The 26361-nt window shown below is 48.5% G+C and overlaps 1 protein-coding gene across 1 annotated transcript; it reads right to left on the bottom strand.

Annotated features, from left to right (window-relative positions):
- Window positions 1-1474: 1474 nt before the first annotated feature.
- LOC115913506 (dual serine/threonine and tyrosine protein kinase-like) lies at window positions 1475-26344 on the bottom strand. Its single transcript, XM_030965551.1, has 13 exons — window positions 26313-26344; window positions 19739-20300; window positions 18433-19087; window positions 15662-15936; window positions 13746-13829; window positions 12178-12354; window positions 9629-9758; window positions 8175-8331; window positions 7042-7174; window positions 5340-5453; window positions 4149-4263; window positions 3234-3368; window positions 1475-1778 (listed from the first exon to the last, which is right to left on the bottom strand). Exons 1-13 carry the CDS (start codon window positions 26342-26344, stop codon window positions 1591-1593), a joined length of 2757 nt encoding a protein of 918 aa, XP_030821411.1. The 3' UTR covers window positions 1475-1590.
- Between the last annotated feature and the right edge of the window lie 17 nt (window positions 26345-26361).

Here is a 26361-nt window from a genome sequence, read left to right as displayed (position 1 = left end):
CACACTCAGCCCAATTTAAAACTTGCCACGACAATCCCATGAATTCCAAAGCCCCAAATCCTGATTTTAAAGGAATTTTGGCACTTTCCCCCGTGGGAAAAATCAAGAATTTTAAGGACTTTTTGTGCAGTTACAAAGCGGAACCTCTGAGGAATGCGAGGGAAGGTTTCTCCAGCCGTTCCAAGAAATTGAAGGAAGCAAAGGAGAGGGGAAAAAGAGGAGGAAAAGGTGGGATTAGGGATCAATAGCTTATCCAGGTGGGGTTTTCCAAGTCCCCATAGAAAAAAAAAATATATGGAAGCTTTGCTCCTGTCCATGTAAACATTTCCAGCTCTTTTGAGCTTCCCAACACTTCCTTATCCTAAAGTTTGGTGCCTTTTCCTTCCTCTCCTCTGGAATTGCTGCCAAAGGCAGAGGGAGGAGCAGGATGGTTCTCCTGGGGTTTTTGGGAAGGGATTTTCCCATCCCATGGATCCCTCCCAAGGTTTGGGGTGGGATTGGCAAAGGGTTTGGGGTTTTCCATCCTTCAGTTCCGTGGGGAGAGCAGGGTGGGATTGGGATGGAGCTGTCACCCCCCTGAGCCCTCTGAGCCCCATCCTGTCCCAAACAATTCCATGGGGAGAACAGGGTTGGGATGGAGCTGTCATCCCCCCTGTCCCACAGAATTCCATAGGTTGGGATTGGGATGGAGCTGTCACCCCTCCGAGCCCTCTGAGCCCCATCCTGTCCCAAACAATTCCATAGGGATAACAGGGTGGGATTGGGATGGAGCTGTCACCCTCCTGTCCCACACAATTCCATATGGATACCAGGATTAGGATGGAGCTGTCACCCCCATAAATTCCCCCCGTCCCACACAATTCCAGAGGGATAACAGGGTGGGATTGGGATGGAGCTGTTACCCCTCTGAGCCCCCTCCTGTCCCAAACAATTCCATAGGGATAACAGGATTGGGATGGAGCTGTCAACCCCCTGAGCTCCTCCCTGTCCCACAGAATTCCTTAGGGATAACACGTTGGGATTGGGATGGAGCTGTCACCCTCCTGTCCCACACAATTCCATAGGGTGGGATCGGGATGGAGCTGTCACCCTCCTGTCCCACACAATTCCATAGGGAAAACAGGGTGGGATTGGGATGGAGCTGTCACCCCCTGTCCCACACAATTCCATAGGGATAACAGGATTGGGATGGAGCTGTCACTCCCCTGTCCCACACAGTTCCATAGGGTGGGATTGGGATGGAGCTGTCACCCTCCTGTCCCACACAGTTCCATAGGGTGGGATTGGGATGGAGCTGTCACCCTCCTGTCCCACACAGTTCCATAGGGTGGGATTGGGATGGAGCTGTCACACCCTGTCCCACACAGTTCCATAGGGTGGGATTGGGATGGAGCTGTCACCCCCTGTCCCACACAGTTCCATAGGGTGGGATTGGGATGGAGCTGTCACCCTGCGTCCACATCCATAGGTGGGTTGGGATGGAGCTGTCACCCCTGGAGCTCCTCGGTGTCCCCGCAGCTCGGCGGCAGGGGCGGGGCTGGAATTGCCCAAATCCCGCCTCAATTCCCGAAATCCTGCGGCGATTCCCGCTCAGGTGGAGTCATCCAGGCCTTTGTGGGGATGCTCGGAGGGCGGCCGGCAGAGCCTGTCCATGATTCCCTGCAGCATGGGCTGCACGATCCCCAGCAGGGGCCGCTGCGAGGAGTCCCCGTCCCAGCAGGCTTCCATCAGCTGCCAGCATTCCTCGTCAAACACCGGCAGCCGCTCCGGGCGCACCCCTGGGAACACAGCGGGGTCACCGGGAATTTCCAGGAATTTCCAGGGAAAGCCCTGCCCACATCCAGGGGAAGCTGGGTGGAGGGGCTGGGTGGCACAGCAGGATCACCAGGAATTTGCAGGGAAAGCAGGTGGAGGGGTTGGCAGCGGGATCATCAGGAATTTCCAGGGGAAGCAGGTGGAAAGGTTGTGTGGCACAGCAGGATCATCAGGAATTTCCAGGGAAAGCAGGTGGAAAGGTTGGGTGGCACAGCAGGATCATCAAGAATTTCCAGGGAAAGCAGGTGGAGGGGTTGGCAGCGGGATCATCAGGAATTTCCAGGGAAAGCAGGTGGAAAGGTTGGATGGCACACCAGGATCATCAGGAATTTCCAGGGAAAGCCCTGCCCATATCCAGAGGAAGCAGGTGGAAAGGTTGGGTGGCACAGGGAGATCACCAGAAATCCACTGGGGATCCACAGGGGATCACCAGGAATTTCTAGGGAATGCCCTGCCCACATCCAGAGAAAGCAGGTGGAGAGGCTGGGTGGCACGGTGGGATCACCAGGAATTTCCAGGAATTTCTAAGGAAAGCGGGTGGAGGGGTTGGGTGGCACAGGGGGATCACCAGGAATGCCAGGAAATTCCAGGGAAAGCCCTGCCCACACCCAAGAAAGCAGGTGGAGGGGCTGGGTGGCACAGAGGGATCACCAGGAATTTCCAGGGAAAGCTCTGCCCTGTGCCCACGTCCAGGGAAAGCAGGTGGAGGGGTTGGGTAGCACAACAGGATCACCAGGAATGCCAGGAACATCCAGGGAAAACCCTGTCCACATCCAGGGAAAGCAGGTGGAAGGGCTGGGTGGCACACTGGGATCACCAGGAATGCCAGGAATTTCCAGGTGGAGAGGTTGGGTGGCACTCCAGGATCACCAGGAATTTCCAGGGAAAGCCCTGCCATGTTCACATCCAGGGAAAGCAGGTGGAAGGGTTGGGTGGCACACTGGGATCACCAGGAATTTCCAGGAATTTCCATGGAAAGCCCTGCCTCATGCTCACATCCACGGAAAGCACATGGAGGGGTTGGGTGGGACAGCAGGATCACCAGGTGGAAGGTTTGGGTATCAGAGAAGATCAGGAATTTCCAAGGAAAGCCGCCAGCCCCCCAGGAAAGCAGGTGGAAGGGGTTGGGTGGCACAGCAGGATCACCAGGAATTTGCAGGAATTTCCAAGGAAAGCAGGTGGAAGGGTTGGGTGGCACAGCAGGATCACCAGGAATTTGCAGGAATTTCCAGGGAAAGCAGGTGGAGGGGTTGGGTAGCACAGCAGGATCACCAGGATTTTCCAGGGAAAGCAGGCGAACTCGATCCCAGAAATCTTTCCCAGCTTCAGGAATTCTGGGATCTTTACCTTTCACCTCCCCACCAGCAGAACAGAACTGGATTTTCCCCCCAGCCCCGAGCTGAGCCGAGCCCAGGTACCTCTCCTGACGTTGTTCCACAGGTGATCTTTGCTTGCACACCTCTCAAAAGCCTCAGGTAACTTCACGTGGCCCGAGCAGAGGTACCAGAACAGGATCCCAAAGGCATAAACGTCCACGGAATTGTCGTATTTCCCTGGGAAAAAGCCAGCAGGGAAAAATCCCTGGGAGCTGGGCAGGCTGAGAGGTGATTCCAGGCTCCCACCTCCCCAGATTTAAACCTCAATTTCACAGCAGGAAGGCAAAATTTGTGTGAAACCCAGGAAGGCAGCAGGAGCTGGGATCAAGGTGAAGCTGTTCCAATTCCCAGGATTTATAAATTGAAGCTGTACCAGGAATTCCCAAACTGAGCTCGGGTGTGTTTTAAACACCAACACCTGTGAGGCTCAGCTCTGTCAGAGCCAAAAATCAGCTCCTCATCCCAGAAATATCCCAGATATTCCCTAAACCCACACAAACAGAGATGTTCCCATTGGATCCCAACCTTATCCAAGCAGGAGCAGCTCTGGCAGAACAAAAGGATTGGGATAAGTGGGATTTGAATTTCCAAGTGGCTCCAAAACTCAGGAAAAAACCCTCAGAGCAGGTGCCAGAATTCCCAGACAATCCAAAGGGAGGAACAGCTTGGGAATTCCCTCCAGGGAATCCTTCCTGGACTATTTCCCTATGAAAGCCAAGGATTTCCAGCTTCCTCCTAATGATAATTTACCCTTCTAATTGCAAGGGTGTTAATTACCTCAGCAGAGCCGACCAACCCCATTATCCTCTGTCAAGAGTGGCACTTAAAAACCCAGGGCATGCATGGAAAGCAGGGAATTCCCTGGGGTTGGAATGCTCTCAGGAGCAACTGAGAGATGAATTCCAAGGAATTGCCTCCAGAATTCCAGGCAGAGCAGGGGATCCAGGGGGATCCTACCTGTGAAGAGCTCGGGAGCCATGTGGATGGGGGTGCCCACGATGCTGCCAGACATCATGGCCTCGGGTTTGCAGAACCCCAGATCTGTGATTTTGGCCCTATTCTTTTTGTCCAGCTGGGGAAAAAAACCAAAAAAAGCCACAGGCAGGCAGGTGAGAACTTCATTTCTCCCATAAAATATTGATTTTTGATATTGTGGTGTTGTTGCGAAAAAAAAAAAAATCAATAATTTTTTCTGGTTATTGTCACAAACACGTAATGACAATAGGAAAATGCTGGAAAATGAACAGCTGGAAATGCTGGAAAATAAACAGCTCGAGATGTGTTCTGTGGCAGCAGCTCTCTGGTCACAGAGAGCAACACACAACTGTCCCAGGCGTTGTCCTGCCTCTGCAAAAGGTCCAGCACACAAAATTTTGGGTCATTTTTGGCCCCCAAGTCCCTGCAGGAAACCTGGAGCAGATTCAGCACAGAAATTTTGGGTCATTTTTGGCCCTGTTCTCCAGCCCAGGCCAAAGGAAGAAGCCCCAAAACCTCTGCAAAAGGTCCAGCACACAAAATTTTGGGTCATTTTTGGCCCCCAAGTCCCTGCAGGGACTGACAGAAGGTTCAGCAGAGAAAATTTGAGTCATTTTCTTCCTTATCTCCAGCCCAGGCCAAGGGAAAAAAAACCCCCAAAATCTCTGCAGAAGATTAGAGAAAAGAATGAGAAACAATTCTTATCTTCACTTGCTGCACCTGTTATTGTGAATATGTGGAATTTGCTATGGAGATTTGTTCACCAAAGGGTGGATTTTTAATTAACCAGTGGTGATGCTTAATTAAAAATCCACCCTTGGATTGGAAGACCAGTGAGGTCCAGCTGTGCAGTAACTGTCTATAAAAGCAATAGTTTTCTAGGGTTTCTTAATAAATAATTATATTTAACCCAATTAATAGGGTTTCTTAATAAAGATTATTATTAATCAGCCTTCTGTGATTTTGTACATAAACTCCTGCCCTGTGTGAGGAGCTCCTGCTCCTTTTGTCCCAAAATTCCAGCCAGGAAAGGAGGCAGCAAAACCTCCCTGTGGCTGACACCAGCACAACTTAAAACAACCCATGTGGAGAAATTAATTTCCTCACTTAAAGCTTGTTTTTTTTCCCACAAAAAAGGCTCTGGGATGAGGCAGAAGCAGGGATTTTCCTTACCAGGACGTTTTTGAGTTTGATGTCCCTGTGCACCAAGCCCTGGCTGTGCAGGTACCGGATCCCTTCCACCACATCCAGCGCAATCTGCAACCGTGGCTCCAATTCCAGCCCAGCCTGAGGGCAAAAATGTGGATTTTAGTCCTAAATGTTGCTTTGGCCTGCTCTTCTTTACCAAAACTGATTAATTCCAGCTTTGTTTTACAGTTAATTGTTCATTTTTTAAAATTAGAGAATCAATTTTGGGTTGGGAAGGAGATTAAAACGCACCGGGGGCCTTTCCTCAAAGTGTGTTTTAATTTGAGGATCGCGGGGGGCTTTCCACTAGAGGGGTTTATTTTAAAGGAATCAATTTTTTATTTAAAAGTTTTTTTGGCCTGTCTTCTTTAAAATTGTTTGTTGTTTTATAAGGTTTTAAATTAGATTTTTGTTGGAAAGGAGGTAAACTCATCCCATGGGCACAGACATTTCCCACTAAACCAGGTTTAATCTGAGGGGGGAAATTTAGATTTTAGTCCTAAATGTTGTTTTGGCCTGCTCTTCTTTACCAAAATTGATTAATTCCAGCTTTGTTTTACAGTTAATTGTTCATTTTTTAAAATTAGATAATCAATTTTGGGTTGGAAGGGAGATCAAAACTCATCCCATGGGCACAGACATTTCCCACTAAACCAGGTTTAATCTGAGGGGGGAAATTTAGATTTTAGTCCTAAATGTTGCTTTGGCCTGCTCTTCTTTACCAAAAATTGATTAATTCCAGCTTTGTTTTACAGTTAATTGTTCATTTTTTAAAATTAGAGAATCAATTTTGGGTTGGGAAGGAGATTAAAACTCATCCCATGGGCACAGACATTTCCCACTAAACCAGGTTTAATCTGAGGAGAAAAATTCAGATTTTATTTCTAAAAGTTGTTTTGGCCTGCTCTTCTTTACCAAAATTGAGTAATCCTAGCTTTGTTTTACATATTAAAGGGGAATTTTTAAATTAGAGAATCCGTTTTGAGTTGGGAAGGAGATTAAAACTCATCCCATGGGCACAGACATTTCCCACTAAACCAGGTTTAATCTGAGGGGGGAAATTTAGATTTTAGTCCTAAATGTTGCTTTGGCCTGCTCTTCTTTACCAAAATTCAGCAATTCTAACTTTGTTTTATGGATTAATGGGGAATTTTTAATTAGAGAATCCGTTTTGGGTTGGGAGACTAAAACTCATCCCGTGGGCAAGGGGGCACTTCCCATTAAACCAGGTTTAGTCTGAGGAGAAAAATTCAGATTTTATTTCTAAAAGTTGCTTTGGCCTGCTCTTCTCTACTAAAATTGAGTATTTCTAGCTTTGTTTTACATATTAAAGGGGAATTTTTAATTAGACAATCAGTTTTGAGTTGGCAAGGAGATTAAAACTCATCCCATGGGCAGGGACACTTCCCACTAAACCAGGTTTAGTCTGAGGGAGAAAACTCAGATTTTATGCCTAAAAGTTGCTTTGGCCTGCTCTTCTTTGCTAAAATTAAGTCATTCCAGCTTTGTTTTATGGATTAATGAGGAATTTTTAATTAGAGAATCAGTTTTGGGTTGGAAAGAGATTAAAACTCATCCCATGGGCAGAGGGACACTTCCCACTAAACCAAATTGCTCCAAGCTCTGTCCCGGCACTTCCAGGGATAAAATAAAAATAAAATAAATATTGAATAAGAGAATTTGGCACCTTCAGCCCCGTGTAGAGGTCCCTGTGCAGCCTCTCCATGATCAGCAGCACAGCAATGCTGGAGCCTCCTCCATAGCCATAATCAATAACGGAGCCATGCAGGTGCACCAGCCTCTCGTGGGACTGCAGGGACCTGCACAGGGGTCAGCACAAAAAAATCTGCGTTATTTCTATCCCATCCTCCAGCCCAGGCCAAGGGAAGAAACCCCAGAGTCTCTACAGAAGGTTCAGCACAGAAAATCTGGGTCATTTTTGGCCCTGTTCTCCAGCTCAGGTCAAGGGAAGAATCCCCAAAATCTCTGCAAGAAGGTTCAGCACAAAAAATTTGGGTCATTTTTATCCCCTGTCCTTCAGCCCAGGCCAAGAGAAAAATCCCCAAAATCCCTGCAGAATGTTCAGCAGAGAAAATTGGGATCATTTTTGTCCCTGTTCTCCAGCCCAGGCCAAGGGAATCTCTGAAGGGACCTGGAGCAGGTTCAACATAAAAAATTGGGATAATTTTTGGCCCCTGAGTCCCTGCAGGGACCTGGAGCAGATTCAGCACACAAAATTTGGGTCATTTTTGTCCCCAGTTCTCCAGCCCAGGCCAAGGGAAGAAGCCCCAGAGCTGCAGATTTAACAAAAATTCTCAGAGTAGCACAATCCTCAGCTGTCTGAGCCAATTAAACTCAAAAAAAAAAAAAGCCTTTTTAAAGGTTAGAGTCACAAAAAACCCCATTCTTCTCTCAGCTGGCTGTGCCTGCAGCTGTTTACTGCAAACCAGCTGCTCTCTGCACTGCAGAGCCATCCTTGGCTTTTTTGGGGATTCAGGCAGGACGAGGAGTGGGAAAAGAGAGAAGATTCACCACCAGGAATCAGGGGAGAGGAGAATTGCTGCTTATTATGGCCTGTAAACTCAAATTTCCTCTAAATTTGGACGGCACAGGCAGCAGGGAATCTGATTAAGGCAGGAAGGAGCATTCCAGGAGCTCCAATCCCAGATTCCTGCAGCAAACCTGGATGTGGCACTCCGACCTCTGGGCTGGGTGACAAAGGGGACATCAGCCACAGGCTGGGTGGCTTTTCCAGCTTGAATAATCCTGGGAAATCAACCAGATCCCTTGTGGAACGGGGGAAGCACTCAGCATACTGACCTCATGTAGTGAAATTCCAGTGCCAGGTCGTTCCAGTGCTTCTCATCCGGAGGGACGACGGATTTGAGGGCGCAGGGGAAGTGTCCCCCCCAGCTGTCACACAGGTACACCACCCCGTACTGGCCTCGGCCCAGCTCCCTGCCCAGCTTGGGCTTCCCTGCAAGGCACAGTCCCAAGAGTCAGCCCCAATTCAGGGCACCAATCCCAAAAATCAGCCCCCAATCCAGGGCACCAATCCCAAAAATCAGCCCCCAATCCAGGGCACCAATCCCAAAAATCAGCCCAAATCCATGGCACCAATCCCAAAAATCAGCCCCAGTCCAAGGTGACAAATCCCTGCAATCAGCCCCAACCCAGGGCACAAATCCAAGGCACCAATCCCTGCAATCAGTCCCCAGTCCATGTTTTTTTCCTCCTGCACATTCCTAGGTGTGAGGTAGTTGGGAGGTGCCAGTTGAAACCTGGCTGGAAAATGGAGTGAAAATCCAAACTGGATTTTCTGGAAAATGGACTGAGAATCCAAACTCCCTCCCCTCCACTGCTGCCAGGGAAGGAGGGCGAGCAGGAACCCATTCCCAGCAGGATCCCCCTCCCAGCAGTGACGCCACTCCCAGCAGGATCCCATTCCAACCGGATCCCACCACAAGCAGGATCCATTTGCAGCAGGATCCCATTCCCAGCAGTGACCCACTCCCAGAGCAGTGACCCCATTCCCAGCAAGATCCCACTCCCAGCAGTGACCCATTCCTAACAGTGACCTGCTCCTAGTAGGATCCCCCTCCCGGCAATGACCATTCCCAGCAGGATTCCCCTCCTAGCAGTGACCATTCCCAGCAGGACTCCACTCCCATCAGGATCCATTCCTAACAGTGACCCACTTCTAGTAGGATGCCCCTCCCAGCAGTGATCCATTCATAACAGTGACCCCATTCCTACCACTGACCCTCCCCAGCAGGATCCCCCCTCCCAGCAGTGACCCCATTCCCAGCAGTGACCGTTGCCAGTAGGATCTCCCTCCCAGCAGTGACCCTTCCCAGCAGGATCCCACCCCATCAGGAACCCTTCCCAGCAGTGTTCCCACTCCCAACAGCGACCCATTCCCATCAGTGACCCCATTCCCATCAGTGACCCCACTCCCAGCAGTGACCCCATTCCCAGCAGTGACCCCACCCCCAGCAGTGACCCCATTGCTATCACTGACCCTCCCCAGCAGTGACCCCATTCCTAGCAGTGACCCTTCCCAGCAGGATCCCACCCCATTAGTGACCCATTCCCATCAGTGACCCCACTTCCATCAGTGACCCCACTCCCAGCAGTGACCATTCCCAGCAGTGTCCCCACTCCCAGCAGTGACCCCATTCCCAGCAGTGACCATTCCCAGCAGTGTCCCCATTCCCATCAGGATCATTCCCATCGTGACCCCATCAGTGACCCCGCTCCCAGCAGGACCTCACCGTGCAGCAGCACGTCCTGCAGGGATCTGCTCTCCAGGGAGAGCCGGGCCAGCCGGGGCGCGTGCTCCTTCCTCACCCTCAGCCACAGGTCCTCGGTGCGCTCCAGCCGGCCCGAGTGGCCGTCCTCCAGCTGCGGGGACAGCCCGGCCTCACTGCGCTGGCCACGCGGGGACACGCGGGGCTTGGAATGGCCAGCACAGCTCAGAAACATGATTTATGTGGGTAGATGGATAGACAGACAGACAGATAGATAGACAGATAGACAGATAGATAGACAGATAGACAGACAGATAGACAGACAGACTGACAGATAGACTGACAGATAGACAGACAGATAGACAGACAGATAGACTGACAGATAGACAGACAGATAGACAGACAGATAGACAGACAGATAGACCGACAGATAGACAGACAGATAGATAGACAGATAGACAGACAGATAGATAGACAGATAGACAGACAGACAGACAGATAGATGGATTTTAAGCTAGATGGATGTTTAGATAGATTTATATATCTATATATATCTATAGATATATAGATTTAGATATACATAGATTTAGATATATAGATAGATTTAGGTAGATATATAGATTTAGATATATGTACTTATATTTACATATAGAGATACATATAGATTTAGATAGATATAAAGATTTAGATATATTGATTTAGATATATATAGATTTAGATAGATAGATTTATATATCTATATATATAGATACATAGATTTAGATATACATAGATTTATAGATAGATTTAGGTAGACATTTAGATTTAGAGACACATATAGATTTAGAGCTACCTATAGATTTAGATAGATATACAGATTTAGATATATTGATTTAAATATACATAGATTTAGATATAAAGACAGATTTAGGTAGATATATAGCTTTAGGTAGATATACAGATTTAGATAGCTATACAGATTTAGATATATTGATTTAAACATATTGATTTAGATAGATATATAGATTTCGATATATATACATTTAAATATACATGCTTAGATTTACATATAGATTTAGAGATACATATAGACTTAGATATATATATAGATTTAGATAGATATAAAGATTTAGATATACAGATTTAGATAAAAAATATATTATAGATATATTATTTATATGTTATATAAATATATAGTATTATATATTTTTTATATTATAGATATTTTATATATTTTATATATACATATTTAGATATATAGATTTTATATATATTTAGATCTGTATAGATCTATAAATAGATCTATAAATAGACAGATAGACAGATAGATAGATAGAACTCCTGGGCAGTTTTTGCACTTAAAACCCCACATTTCCCTCCCCATTCCCAATCCCCCAGTCAGTTTTTTGCTGGTTTTGCAGTTTAAACCCCACATTTCTCTCCCCATTCCCGCTCTCTTAGGCAGTTTTTGGTATTTTTGCAGTTAAACCCCACACTTCCCTCCCCATTCCCAATCCCCCAGGCAGTTTTTGCAGTTAAACCCCACACTTCCCTCCCCATTCCCAATCCCCCAGTCAGTTTTTTGCTGTTTTTGCAGTTAAACCCCACACTTCCCTCCCCATTCCCAATCCCCCAGTCATTTTTTGCTGTTTTTGCAGTTTAACCCCCACATTTCCCTCCCCATTCCCCATCCCCCAGTCAGTTTTTTGCTGTTTTTGCAGTTAAACCCCACACTTCCCTCCCCATTCCCAATCCCCCAGTCAGTTTTTTGCTGTTTTTGCAGTTTAAACCCCACACTTCCCTCCCCATTCCCCATCCCCCAGTCAGTTTTTGCTGTTTTTGCAGTTAAACCCCCACATTTCCCTCCCCATTCCCCATTCCCCAGTCAGTTTTTTGCTGTTTTTGCAGTTTAACCCCCACATTTCCCTCCCCATTCCCAATCTCCCAGGCAGTTTTTGCAGTTTAAACCCCACATTTCTCTCCCCATTCCCTATCTCCCAGTCAGTTTTTGCACTTAAAACCCCACATTTCCCTCCCCAGCCCCAATCCCCCAGTCAGTTTTTGCTGTTTTTGCAGTTAAACCCCACACTTCCCTCCCCATTCCCAATCCCCAGTCAGTTTTTTGCTGGTTTTTGCAGTTTAACCCCACACTTCCCTCCCCATTCCCCATCCCCCAGTCAGTTTTTGCTGTTTTTGCAGTTTAAACCCCACACTTCCCTCCCCATTCCCCATCTCCCAGTCAGTTTTTGCTGTTTTTGCAGTTTAACCCCCACATTTCCCTCCCCCATTCCCAATCTCCCAGGCAGTTTTTGCAGTTTAAACCCCACATTTCCCCCCCCCCCCTCCCCGTCTTTTTTTGCCTTAAACCCCACATTTCTCTCCCCATTCCCTATCTCCCAGTCAGTTTTTGCTTTTGCACTTAAACCCCACATTTCCCTCCCATCCCCAATCCCCCAGTCAGTTTTTGCTGTTTTGCAGTTAAACCCCACACTTCCCTCCCCATTCCCCATCTCCCAGTCAGTTTTTTGCTGGTTTTGCAGTTTAACCCCCACGTTTCCCTGCCCTCTCCCGCTCTCCCGGGCGGTTTCCCGGACCTGGCGCAGGGAGGCGGCGAAGGCCTCGTGGGAGCTGTTGAGGCGCGTGCGGAACTGGCTGCAGATGCTCTTGGCCAGCTTGGAGGCGCTGAGGCTCTCGATGGCGTCCTGGGCCACCTTCCTCTTCCACTCGCCGGTGATGGCCGGGGGGCTGACCCACGTGATCCGCTGGATTATCTGGGGAAATCACGGAATCACAACCCCAGAATCATGGAGCCAGCTGGAAGAGAGCTTCGGGATCATCAAGTTCAATCCAGCCCCAACACTTCAATTAAATCCCAAAAATCGGCCCCCAGTCCATGGCACACACCCCTGGAATAAACCCCAAATCCGAGGCACAAATCTCTGCGATCAGCCCCCAATCCAAGGCACAAATCCCTAAATAAACCTCCAATCCAAGGCACAAATCCCAAAAATCAGCCCCAAATCCAAGGCACAAATCCCAAAAAATCAGCCTCCAATTCCAGGCAAAATTCCTGCAATCAGCCCCAATCCAATGCACAAATTTCAGAAATCAGTCCCCAATCCAAGGCACAAATCTCCAAAATCAGCCCCAAATCCAAGGCACAAATCCCAAAAAAATCAGCCTCCAATTCCAGGCAAAATTCCTGAAATCAGCCCCAAACCCAAGGCACAAATCCCCAAAATCAGCCCCAATCCAATGCAAAAATCCCTGCAATCAGCCCAAATCCAAGGCACAAATCCCAAAAAAATCAGCCTCCAATTCCAGGCAAAATTCCTGAAATCAGCCCCAAATCCAAGGCACAAATCCCAAAAATCAGCCCCAAATCCAAGGCACAAATCCCCAAAATCAGCTCCAAATCCAAGGCACAAATCCCAAAAATCAGCCCAAATCCAAGGAATAAATCCCAAAAATCAGCCCCAAATCCAAGGTGACAAATCCCAAAAATCAGCCCCAATCCAAGGCACCCAGTGCCACATCCCATCTTTCGTTAAACACATCCAGGGATGGTGACTCCACCACTTCCCATTCCAGAACTTTATCACTCTTTTAGTAAAAAACTTTATCCTAAATCCAACCTAAATTCCTTCCAGAAATTCCTCCCCTGAGCTGGAACTTTATTCCCTCCTTGGATGGATGAGCAAGAACAAAACTTTTCCTCAAACAATCCCAGCTCAGAGTGGGGACAAATTCCAGATTCCTCCTCCTCCCTTCCTGGGACAGGGATCCCCTCTGGAATTCTGTGGTTTTTAATGAAGGGTGAGGCAGAGCAACTTAATTACCCACTAATTACAGGAAGTGATGATTCCAACACCTGGAATTTCCACACAAAAAGCTGCTTCCCTGGAAATTTCACCAATTTGGGAACAGCTCTCCCTGATTTTCCCACCGATACTACGGAATGAGAATCCTGGAATTCCCAGAATGGTTTGGACTGGAAAGGATTTTAAATTTTATCCCATTCCACCACGCTAGGCTGCTCCAATCTCCATCCTTGGGCACTTCCAGGCATGGAAATCCCCAGGAATAAACTCCCGGAGTGAATTTTGGGAGCAGCTGAGAGGATTTTTTTTGCTCCAAAATTCCTTTTTCCAAGCGTCCACACCTGTTTGATCTGCTCCCACAACATCCTGGTCACCGTTGAGCCCGAGTGGAATGTGACCTCCACGTGATAGGCTGCATTCAGGATCTGGAAAAGCAAAAAAAAAAAAAAAAAGAGGGAAAAATGAGAATTCTGCCAGCCAGGAGCTTTGCCAGAGCCTGTGAAAATGGAAAAAATTGGGATAGTCCACGAATCACTTGGTTAATTGATTTATTGTGTTGTTTCATGGGTGTTTTTATGTAATTTGATTATTTTTTGCTGATTTAGGAGATAATTGATTTATTGTGTTATTTCACATTGATTTATTGTGTCGTCTCATGGGGGTTTCTAATTTTATTGTGTTGTTTCATGGGTGTTTTTAGGCTGTAATTTGATTTATTTTATACAGGTTTATGAGATAATTGATTTATTATATTATTTCCTGAGTGGTTCTAGGCCGTAATTTGATTATTTTATAAAAGCTTATGAGATAATTGATTTATGTGTTTATGTGTTGTTGATTTATGTGTTGTTATTGATTTATTGTGTTATCTCATGGGTACTTTATGGCTGTAAATTTATTACTTTATACAGATTTAGGAGATAATTGATTTATTTTATTATTCCATGGGTTGTTCTAGGCTGGTTATACAGATTTAGGAGATAATTTGATTATTTTATACAGATTCAGGAGCTAATTGATTTATTGAGCTACCTCATGTGTATTTCATGGCTGTAATTTGATTCTTTTATACAGGTTTATGAGATAATTGATTTACTGTGTTATCTCATGTGCGTTTTTATGCTGTAATTCAATTTTTTCATACAGGTTTATGAGATAACTGATTTACTATGTTACCTCATGGCCATAATTGGATTATTTATACAAATTCAGGCCCATGGCAGCTCCAGCACCCCAATCCCCACCTGTTTGAGATAGCTGCTGGTGATGCACACAGATCCATCCTGGGGTTTCTTCAGAGTTTTTAGGTATTTTATGGCAATAATTTGATTATTTTATACAGATTTAGGAGCTAACTGATTATCTCATGTGTGTTTTATGGCCATAAATTGCTTATTTCATCCAAATTCAGGCCCATAGCAGTTCCAGCACCCCAATCCCCACCTGTTTGAGATAGTTGCTGGTGATGTGATCCATCACGGGGTATCTTCGGAGTTTTTAGGCATTTTTATGGCAATAATTTGATTATTTTATACAGATTTAGGAGCTAACTGATTATCTCATGTGTGTTTTATGGCCATAAATTGCTTATTTCATCCAAATTCAGGCCCATAGCAGTTCCAGCACCCCAATCCCCACCTGTTTGAGATAGCTGCTGGTGATGTGCACACAGATCCATCCTGGGGTTTCTCCAGAGTTTTTAGGTGGTTTTATGGCCATAATTTGATTATTTTATACGGGTTTATGAGACAATTGATTTGCTGTGTTATCTCACGTGTGTTTTAATGCTGTAATTTAACTATTTCACCCAAATTCAGGCCCATGGCAGTTCCAGCACCCCAATCCCCACCTGTTTGAGATAGCTGCTGGTGATGTGCACAGATCCATCGTGGGGTTTCTCCAGAGATTTTTGGTATTTTATGACCATAATTTGCTTATTTCACCCCAATTCAGCCCCACGGCAGTTCCAGCACCCCAATCCCCACCTGTTTGAGATAGTTGCTGGTGATGTGCACGGATCCATCGTGGGGTTTCTCCAGAGATTTTTGGTATTTTATGGCAATAATTTGACCATTTCACCCCAATTCAGCCCCATGGCAGTTCCAGCACCCCAATCCCCACCTGTTTGAGATAGTTGCTGGTGATGCACACAGATCCCTCACAGGGTTTCTCCAGAGATTTTTGGTATTTTATGACCCTAATTTGACCATTTCACCCCAATTCAGCCCCATGGCAGTTCCAGCACCCCAATCCCCACCTGTTTGAGATAGTTGCTGGTGATGTGCACGGATCCATCCCTGGGTTTCTCCAGCCCCCGGGGCGGGTGCACGGAGCCCTCCCAGGACTCCTCCAGGCTCTTGAGGCAGCGCTCCAGGGTGCCCACGAAGCTCTCCCGCAGGTAATCCACGGAGCTGATCAGTTTGTTGGCCACAGCCTGGTTGAGCCTGGAGATGATCAGCTCCTGGATCTGCTGGATGCAGCGCTTGATGTCCTTGGAGCTGACGGGCTCGCCGCTCTCGGGGATGATGATGTCTGCGGGGAAAGGGAGGGAAAACCATCCTGGAGATCTGGGATTGTTGGGAGAACAGTCCTGAGGGGTGTTCTGAGGGGCACACACTGATCCTAATGGTGTGTTAAAATAATGTTCTTCTCAATGGTCTCAGAATTGCATTATTATTGTTTATTATTGTGATTATGATCATTTTATTCAAGATTATTGATTATCGTTTTATCCAAGATTTATTATCATTTTCTCCAAGATTATTATCCTTTCCTCCAAGATTATTATCATTTTCTCCAAGATTTATTATCATTTTCTCCAAGATTTATTATCATTTTCTCCAAGATTTATTATCATTTTCTCCAAGATTACTATTATTTCTCCAAGATTACTATTATTTTATCCATGATTATCATCACTATTTTATCCAATATTATCACCATTATTTTACCTATGATTACGACCATTTTATCCAATGTTATCATCATTGTATCCAAGCTTACTATAATGACTTTATCCAAGATTATTAATGATTTTATCCAAGATTATTAATGATTTTATCTAATATTATTAATGATTTTATCCGAGATTATGAATTATTTTATCTAATATTATTAATGATTTTATCCGAGATTATGAATTATTTTATCCAAGATTATTAATGATTTTATCCAAGATTATTGATTATTTTATCTAATATTTTTAATGTTTTTATCCAAGATTATGAATTATTTTATCCAGGATTATTAATGATTTTATCCAGGATTATTAATGACTTTATTCAAGATTATGACCATTTCATCCACAATTATTCTATCCAAGATCATTATCACTTCATCCAACAGATCCTACCAAAAAAATGGATTTTGCCTGACCCCTGATTTTCATCCGTGTTTGGGGTTCTGTGTCCATCCAGGAATTGCAGGTTGGAGTCTCACTGAATTAATGGAATTTGTGGTCAGGATCTGCCTGATCCCTGGATTCTCACCCTTATTTAGGGTTCTGGGATCATCCAAGAATTGCAGGTTGGAGTCTCACTGAATTCATGGAATTATTGTGGTCAGGATCTGCCTGACCCCTGATTTTGATTTGTGTTTAGGGCTCTGTGACTATCCGGGAATTGCAGGTTGGAATCCCACTGAATCCATCAGTGAGATGGATTCCAATTATTGTGGTCAGGATCTGTCTGATCCCAGATTTTGATTCATGTTTAGGGCTCTGTGACCATGTGTCCTGGGTTGACTATATGATGCTTTTATCCCCAAATCGTCTCATTGGTTTATGCTGAATAATAATAAGTTTTGCACCTTTAAGACTTGTTGCAGAGAGTGAAAAGGGGAGAGAAGAATCGCACAGTTCTTTTTTCTTCGTCAGACATTGCACATACTCCCCGCATTCCTCCTCCAGGACTGTGTTGTCTGAGACAGACAGACAGGACAGAGAGCTCCCTTTTGCTTTTAGTTAGTTTTAGCTGGCTGAGGCAAAGAAGAGTCCCTGGACTGTGGTTTTTTTTTTCTTTTCTTTGGACCTCTTGGAACCTGCTCTGGACTGAACACCCAGGGAAGCACCGGCAGCTCACACCTGTGCAGGCGCCTGGCCTGTGAGAATCCAGCACCAGAAGGACTGATAGAACAGTGAGCTGGGTGCAACCGGGGTTTCTCAATTGGTCATCTTTAGAGCGCAAGGGGTTTTATTGTTTTAATATTGTTAGGTTCTATTGTTTATAAACAGCTTTTTTCCACTTTTCTTCAAGATTTTTCCCCGACTAGTTGAGGGGGGAAGGGCCGATTGAATTTATCCTCCTACTAGAGCCCCTCTGGGACTTTTCTCTCTCCCAAAATTTTGTAAACCAAGACACCATGCAGGAATTGCAGGTTGGAATCTCACTGAATCCATGAATTGTTGCCTATCCCAGATTCTGATTCATGGCTGGGGCTCTGTGACCATGCAGGAATTGCAGGTTGGAATCCCACTGAATCCATGAATTATTGTGGTCAGGATCTGCCTGATCCCAGTTTTGATTTGTATTTAGGGCTCTGTGACTATCTGGGAATTGCAGGTTGGAATCTCACTGAATCCATCAGCGAGATGGATTCTAATTATTGTGGTCAGATTGCCTGATAATTTTGTTTCTTGCCTGGCAGGTTGGATCTCACTGAATAATCAATTATTGGTCAGGATCTGTCTAATCCCAGATTTTGATTCATGTTTAGGGCTCTGTGACCATGCAGGAATTACAGGCTGGAATCCCACTGAATTAATGGAATTATCGTGGTCAGGATCTGCCTGATCCCAGATTTTGATTCCTGGTTCAGGTTCTCTGACCATCCAGGAACTGCAGGTTGGAATCTCACTGAATCCATCAATTATTGTGGTCAGGATCTGCCTGATCCCAGATTTTGATTCATGTTTAGGGCTCTGTGACCACGCAGGAATTACAGGCTGCAATCCCACCAAACCCCCGTGCCAATTTTGCATTTCTTCCCACCCCCCCCCCAACCACCCCAAACCCTCCAGCTGGCTCCCACCTCTGAACTCCATGCTGGCAGCATCCTCCAGCAGCTCCTCCTTCATATTGCCCAGGGTGTCCACGATCATCTCCTTCATCTCCTCCTGCTTGCGGTTGGCGATGCCCATCAGCGACTCGTAGAGCTCGTTCTCCTTCCTGCGCGTGTACTCCAACCTCTTGGGGGTGATCTGCAGGTCCCTCTGCATGTCGAAGGCCTGGTTGATGAAGATGTTGAGGCAGCGCCCGTGAACCTCGCTCAGCCTCGTGGCTGCCTCCACCAGGTGCTGCTGCAGCACCTGCCTGGAGAAAGAGCTCAGCAGCCTCAGCTTCTCCAGCTGCTCCACCAGCATGGAGGAGCCGGGAACGCCGCAGCCGCAGGGGCTGGAGGGGCTCAGGTATTCCAGATCCAGCAGCTGCAGGTGCAGAGGGGATTTCTTGTCCTTGGAGGGGTTTTTGGGAGAGCTCAGCTCGCTGCCGGCCTCGGGGATTCGCAGGAAGAAGATGGGGAGGGAGAATTTCTGTTTGATTTCCCGAAGTTCTGCCTGGTCCGACGGGGACAGCTGGGGCTCGCTGATGGCGAAGGTGACAACGGGCAGCACCTGGTCCACAAACTCGGCCAGGGTGGACTCAGCTGACTGGAAGCCTCGGCATGGAGCCACCACGATGTCCACTTCCTGGGCAAAAGAAAACAAAGAGGAGGTTTGGAGAGGGTTTTTCCGTGGAAAAATGCTCTGGGAGTCGTTCACACGGCAAAAAAATGGAATTCTTCAAAGCAGATCTGGAGTCTCAGCTGCAAGGCTGATCCCTAACTCCAAATTCCTTATTTTGGACCAAATCCTTGGAGTTTTAGGACAAAACTTAGGACAAGTGTCCTGGGAAAGAGCCAGCAGGGGAAACTATTGAACACGGCTGTGGCAATGCCACCCCAAACTCCCCATGGACCAGGGCAGGGACAATGGCAGTGCCACCCCAAACTTCCTACAGACCAGGGCAGGGACAATGGCAGTGCCACCCCAAAATTCCTACAGACCAGGGCAGGGACAGTGGCAGTGCCACCCCAAATCCTACAACAAATATACCCCAAACTCCTATACAGATCACCCCAAAATTTAAAAAAAATACAAAATTAATACCAGGAGAATATGACCCCAAAATTACAAAATGGCAACCAAAATTAAACATCATAAAAATAAAAAAACATACCCCAAATCTAACAGATGATACCCAATAACAGACTATACCCGCTCCAGGAAGATGATGCAGTGGCAGTGCCACCCCAAGCTCCCCAGGCACCGCGGCAGTGCCAGGCACGGTGCCACCCTGACCTTGAGCAGCGCGCAGGGCAGCACCACCTCCAGCTCTGCCACCCTCTGTGCGGGATCCTCGGCGTCCCCTGGCACCTGCAGGTCCTGCTCGGGGATGGTGTCCCAGTGCCCGCTGTGTGCCACCAGCGGCTGCACCAGCTCGTACTGCCCGGGCAGTGCCAGGCTCAGCCGCGGCGGCGCCCCGTGCGTGAAGCGCACCCGGCGGCGCCGGCAGCGCTCCTCGGTGCCAGGGCCAGCTCCGGGGGTGGGCAGCAGCTCCTCCAGTGCCAGTCTCAGCGCTGGGCAGCAGCTCCTTGGTGCCAGCCCCAGGGGTGGGCAGCAGCTCTGCGGTGGCAGTGCCAGCCCTAGGGGTGGGCAGCAGCTCGGTGGGGCCAGCCATGGGCAGCAGTTCCTCAGTGGCAGCCTCAGCAATGGGCAGGAGCTCCTCAGTGCCAGTCCCAGGGGTAGTAAGCAGCTCCTCAGCGGCAGTGCCAGCTCTGGGCAGCAACTTCCTGGGTGCCAGCTCCAGGCAGCAGCTCCTGGGTGCCAGTGCCAGCGCTGGGCAGCAGCTCCTGGGTGCCAGTGCCAGCTCGGGCAGCAGCTCCTGGCCCAGCAGGGTGTTGAGCAGCGGCTCCTGGGCGCGCAGTGCTGGCCCAGGACAGCAGGCCGGGGCCTCCAGTCCCGGGCTGGGCAGCAGCTCCCTCTGGCCACAGCGGGGGCCTTGAGCAGGCGGGACTGGGGTCGGCGGCTGGGGTTCTCCAATGGGACAGGGATCAGGGGTTCGATCTCCAAAATGGGGCCTGAAACAGGGACGGGGGATCAGGGCTTGATCCTAAAAAATGGGGCCTGCAACGGGACTGGGGTCAGGGGCTGGGGTCTCAAATGGGACAGGGATCAGGGTTTGATCCTAAAAATGGGGCCTGAAATGGGACAGGGGTCAGGGGTGCAGCCCTAAAAATGGGGCCTGAAACAGGGATCAGGGTTTGATCCTAAAAATGGGGCCTGAAACAGGAACAGGGGTCAGGGCTAGGCCCTAAAAACAAGGCCTGAAATGGGAATCAGGGCTTGGGGCTAAAAATGAGGCCTGAAACGGGACTGGGGTCAGGGGTGCAGCCCTAAACATGGGGCCTGAAATAGGGATCAGGGTTTAATCCTAAACATGGGGCCTGAAATGGGACAGGGTTCAGGGCTTGATCCTAAAAATGGGGCCTGAAACAGGGACAGGGGTCAGGGGCTGGGGTCTGAAATGGGACAGGACAGGGATCAGGGCTAGGCCCTAAAAACAAGGCCTGAAATGGGACAGGGATCAGGGTTTGGCCCTAAAAATGAGGCCTGAAATGGGGATCAGGGCTTGGGGCTAAAAATGGGGCCTGAAACAGGACAGGGATCATCAGGGCTTGGCTCTAAAAACGAGGCCTGAAATGGGGACAGGGATCAGGGGTGCAACCCTAAATATGGGGCCTGAAATAGGATAGGGATAGGGATCCCACAGACCCCACAAAGTGCCCTCAGAGCCCACAAATGGCCCTTACACCCTACAAACAACACTCAGACCCCACAAATGTCACTCAGACCCCACAAACATCCCTCAGACCTTACAAACATCATTCAGAGCCCACAAACCTCCCTCAGACCTTACAAACAACACTCAGAGCCCACAAATGTCACTCAGACCCCACAAACAACACTCAGACCTTACAAACATCACTCAGAGCCCACAAATGTCGCTCAGACCCCACAAACAACACTCAGACCTTACAAACATCACTCAGAGCCCACAAATGGCCCTCAGAGCCCACAAACCTCTCCCAAACCCCACAAACCTCCCTCACACCCCACAGCCATCACCTGGCTGTGCTAATTCAGGCTCAAGGCTGAGTTTAGCTCCTGTTTCCTTTTTTTTTTAAAAAAAATCCCAAATGCGGCTTTGGCAAGAGCTAAATTCAGCACTACCCTCGTGCGCAGCACAGAATGACTCTGACAGCCCCAAAAACACAAACCACAAACAAATCCCTCATCGGGAGCACAAAAATCCCAGGGATGAAATTAAATGGGAAACGGAACAACCGGTCCCTAAAAAAACGCCCAATTTTGAGAGGTACAAAGCACCAGGATTGCTCTGATACTGGAAGGGATTTTATAGGGTTAAAAATCCTGTTTAAAAATTGCTGTTAAAATTCTTTTTGTTGTTTTTCATGAGTCATGTTCTGGCAGCCTGAATTGTGAGGAAAACAAGATCCTCCCCCTCCTCACACTCCAAACCCCGTTAAAGAGATCCCACAACACATCCCTCCCCTCACTCTGACAGCTTAATCACTCCAGTTTAATTAAAATCTGCCAAATTTGGAGCACTTGGTGTAGTCTTAGATTGGTTTAAAGCTCATTTAAAACCCTGCCCAAGCTTTGCCTTCCCCTCAAATCTTCCAAGATTTTGGAGGAGTTTTTCCACCCCAAAACTAAGGAAAAATCCTCTTTGGGGCTCAGCACTGCAGCACAGAACCCCAATTCCCGAGTCTGGGAATGGCTGAAGGGAGAAATCTCTCCTTGAAATGCGATTTTTTGGGGGATTGTTTTCCAAACAAGCCTTTCAAGAGCCACATCAAGTGACCAGAGGGCTGGAAGCTGACCAGGAGCTCACAAAAGATAAAGATCTGGGGGAAATCCCACAAAAATCGCACATTTGAGCCTTCATCTGTGGGATGGCTTTGATGTGGGGACATTGCTTGGAGCTTCTGCTGGGATTGGATCTGGAGCATGAAGAAAGCAATTCAGGGAGCAGGGCCTTTTCTCTGCTGAGGATCCTTAAATCCAGCAAAAATATCCCCAAAAATATCTCCTTGGAATTGATGGATCCTTAAATCCAGCAAAAATTTCCCCAAAAATATCTCCTTGGAACGGATGGATCCTTAAATCCAGCAAAAATATCTCCTTGGAATTGATGGATCCTTAAATCCAGCAAAAATATCTCCTTGGAACAGTTGGATCCTTAAATCCAGCAAAAATATCTCCTTGGAATTGATGGATCCTTAAATCCAGCAAAAATATCCCCAAAAATATCTCCTTGGAATGGATGGATCCTTAAATCCAGCAAAAATATCCCCAAAAATCCTTGACGGGGACACAGCAGAAAAATACCCAAAAATATCTTGAAATCCAGAACTTACTGGGACAAAGGTATGAACGGGATTCCAGCAAAAATATCTCCAAAAAATCACTGGGACACATTAGCTGAAATGAAATTATTGAGGGATTAATTATATGGCTGGAGAATCCTGGGCTGGTTTGGGTTGGACCTTAAAGCTCCTCCTCTTGCTCTGCCATTCAGGGACACCTTCAGCACCCCAGGATGCTCCAGGCTGGCTTTGGACACTCCCCGGGATGGAACAGCCACGGATTCTCTGGGAATTCCATCCCAGCCCCTCCTCATCCTCACAGAGAGGAATTTTTTCCTATATCCCATCTAAACCTTCTCTCATTCCCCTTTTCAGGTGAAAATTTCCCTTTCCAGCCTTCTTGGAGCACCTTTGGCTACTGGGAAACTGCTCCAAAATTCTGCAAAATCCTCCAGGATTTGTGGTTAGAACACCTTTCCCAAGGTCCTCCCAAATCCATCTTTTCTCCAGGTTAAAACACCTTTCCCATGATTCCACAGCCCATGGTCAGCACAGACACAGATGCAGGGTGTGAGGGACCCAACAAAAGCAGGATCAGAACTTCTCCTAAGGTCCTGCCAAATCCATTTTTTCTCCAGGATTCAGGGTTAGAACACCTTTCCTAAAGCCATCCCACATCCATCTTTCCTCCAGGATCTGTGGTTAGAACATCTTTCCTAAAGTCCTCCCAAATCCATCCTTTCCCCAGGATCTGAGGTTAAAACACCTTCCCTGTGATTCCCGTGATCAGCACAAACACGGATCCAGGGTGGGAGGCACTCAACAAAAAGTGGGATCAGAATTTCCCACTTCTGAGGGATGCAGCCACATTCCTGGGCAGTGCCAGGGGCTGGAGCTCCATCCCAGCTCCATCCCAATTCCATCCCAGCTCCATCCCTGGTTCCATCCCTATCCCTGCTCCATCCCTGGTCCATCCCAGCTCCATCCCTGGTCCATCCCTGCTCCATCCCTGGTTCCATCCCTGACTCCATCCTGCCAGCTCCATCCCAATTCCATCCCAGCTCCATCCCTGGTTCCATCCCTGCTCCATCCCTGCTCCATCCCTGCTTCCATCCCTCTCATCCCAGCTCCATCCCTGCTCCATCCCTGCTCCATCCCTGCTCCATCCCTGCTCCATCCCTGCTCCATCCCTGCTCCATCCCTGCTCCATCCCTATCCCTGCTCCATCCCTGCTCCATCCCTATCCCTGCTCCATCCCTGGTTCCATCCCTATCCCTGCTCCATCCCTGCTCCATCCCTGCTCCATCCCTGCTCACATCCCTGGTCCATCCCTGCTCCATCCCTGCTCCATCCCTGCTCCATCCCAGCTCCATCCCAGCTCCATCCCTGCTCCATCACCCTGCTCCATCCCAGCCCCATCCCTGCTCCATCCCTGCTCCATCCCTGCTCCATCCCTGCTCCATCCCTGCTCCATCCCAGCTCCATCCCAGCTCCATCCCTGGTTCCATCCCTGGTTCCATCCCGGCTCCATCCCAGCTCCATCCCAGCTCCATCCCTGGTTCCATCCTGGCTCCATCCCAGCCCCATCCCTGCTCCATCCCTGCTCCATCCCAGCTCCATCCCTGCTCCATCCCAGCTCCATCCCTGCTCCATCCCAGCTCCATCCCTGGTTCCATCCCGACTCCATCCTGGCTCCATCCCAATTCCATTCCGGCCCCATCCCTGCTCCACCCCAATTACATCCCAGCCCCATCCCTATCCCTGCCCCATCCCAGTTCCATCCCTGCTCCATCCCAGGTTCCATCCCGACTCCATCCTGGCCCCATCCCAATTCCACCCCAGCTCCATCCCTGCTCCATCCCAGCCCCATCCTGGCTCCATCCAGCCCCATCCCGGCTCTATTCTGGTTCCACCCCAGCTCCATCCCTGCCCCATCCTGGCAGGAGCCCCACCCCATCCCCATCCCAATTCCACCCTAGCTCCATCCCTGCTCCATCCCAATTCCACCCTAGCTCCATCCCAGCCCCATCCAGCCCCATCCCAATTCCATCCCAGCCCCATCCCCACCCCAGCCCGGGCCATGTGACGGGCGCAGGCACTGGGAGCGCGGGGCAGCCCCGGGGCACACATCCACACATCCACACATCATCCACACATGCACACATGCACAATCCCATTAATTGCCGGGATCAAAGGAGGCCTATCCACCACGGAACAAGGGCGGCTCTCACCAGAACTCCTCTCCAAATCCACCCAGAGCTCGGCAGAGCAACCTCAGCTTCGCATTTATGGAATCTATGGAAGCTCCAAGCATTTGATCCATTTTTTTGGGTTTTTTTTTCCCATTTTGTCCACGGTACAACCTGGCCTGGGACACTCCCAGGGATGGAGCAGCCACAGCTCCTCTGGGAATTCCATCCCAGGCCCTGCCCACCCTCTCAGGGAAGGATTTATTCCCAAAATCCCATCTCTCCCTTCCCCCTGGCAGTGCCATTCCCTGTGTGGAAATACTGGAAATATTCCATTTTTTTCATCAGATCACCCCAAATCCTCCATGCAGAACAGTCCCAAATTCCAAACATCACAGCCTCACCTGGCTCTGCCCCTTCCCAAAATCTCCTTCCCCACCCACCTTGGTGAGAGGGGCAGCAGCCACTTCCCAAATTCCCAACGTGCTCCCAAAACCTTTCCAACCACAACTCCACAGTCCCACAAGGGAAAACAAACCCCAAATGAGCCCAAAACCAATTTTTTTTTTTTTTTTAGACACACACAGAAAAACTCAACACTTTGAACATGAAACCAGGATTTGGAATGCAAGATGAGCAGGTCCAAAAACCCTGGACAAGAATCCCAGACAAGAACCCTGGACAAGAATCCCGGACAAGAATTCCAGACAAGAATCCTGGACAAGGGGCCATGAGAGATGACTCAGGAGCCTTTTGGGGATGAATGAAGAAGACCTTTATGGGCATCTCACGTCACACTGAGCCTCTCTCACGAGACAGTCTCATGGAAACACCAAGTCCTGCCCGTGGCGGCAGAGGTGCCACCCTCAGCTCTGTTTGTCAACAGCAGCAGCTGAGCACAGAGCTCCCAGCGATGCCACAATTCCCAGAGAACTCCGGGACAAACAGGGAATGCCAGCCCCTCATTCCCTGAGCACAGAGCCCCCAGCGATGCCACAATTCCCAGAGAACTCCGGGACAAACAGGGAATGCCAGCCCCTCATTGTGCTGTGGATTCAGGGGCAGAGGGTCCCCACCATAAATCCATGGAAGGGACCCACAGGGATGGTGGGTGCAGCTCCTGGCCCTGCACAGACCCCCCAAAATCCCACCCTGAGCATCCCTGGGGCGCTGTCCAAACCCTCCTGGAGTTGTGCCCATTCCCTGGGGAGCCTGGGCAGCGCCCAGCACCCTCTGGGAGAAGAATATTGTCCTTACACCGATCCTAAATCACCCCTACAAAGCCTCTCCCACCCTCCAGGCACCCGCAGCCCTGTAACCCCCATGACAGCTCCCCCAAGCC

The sequence above is a fragment of the Camarhynchus parvulus genome, chromosome 26 (genome assembly GCF_901933205.1).
Source record: "Camarhynchus parvulus chromosome 26, STF_HiC, whole genome shotgun sequence".
Taxonomy (NCBI): Eukaryota; Metazoa; Chordata; class Aves; order Passeriformes; family Thraupidae; genus Camarhynchus; species Camarhynchus parvulus.
This window is presented reverse-complemented; position numbering and strand designations above follow the sequence as displayed.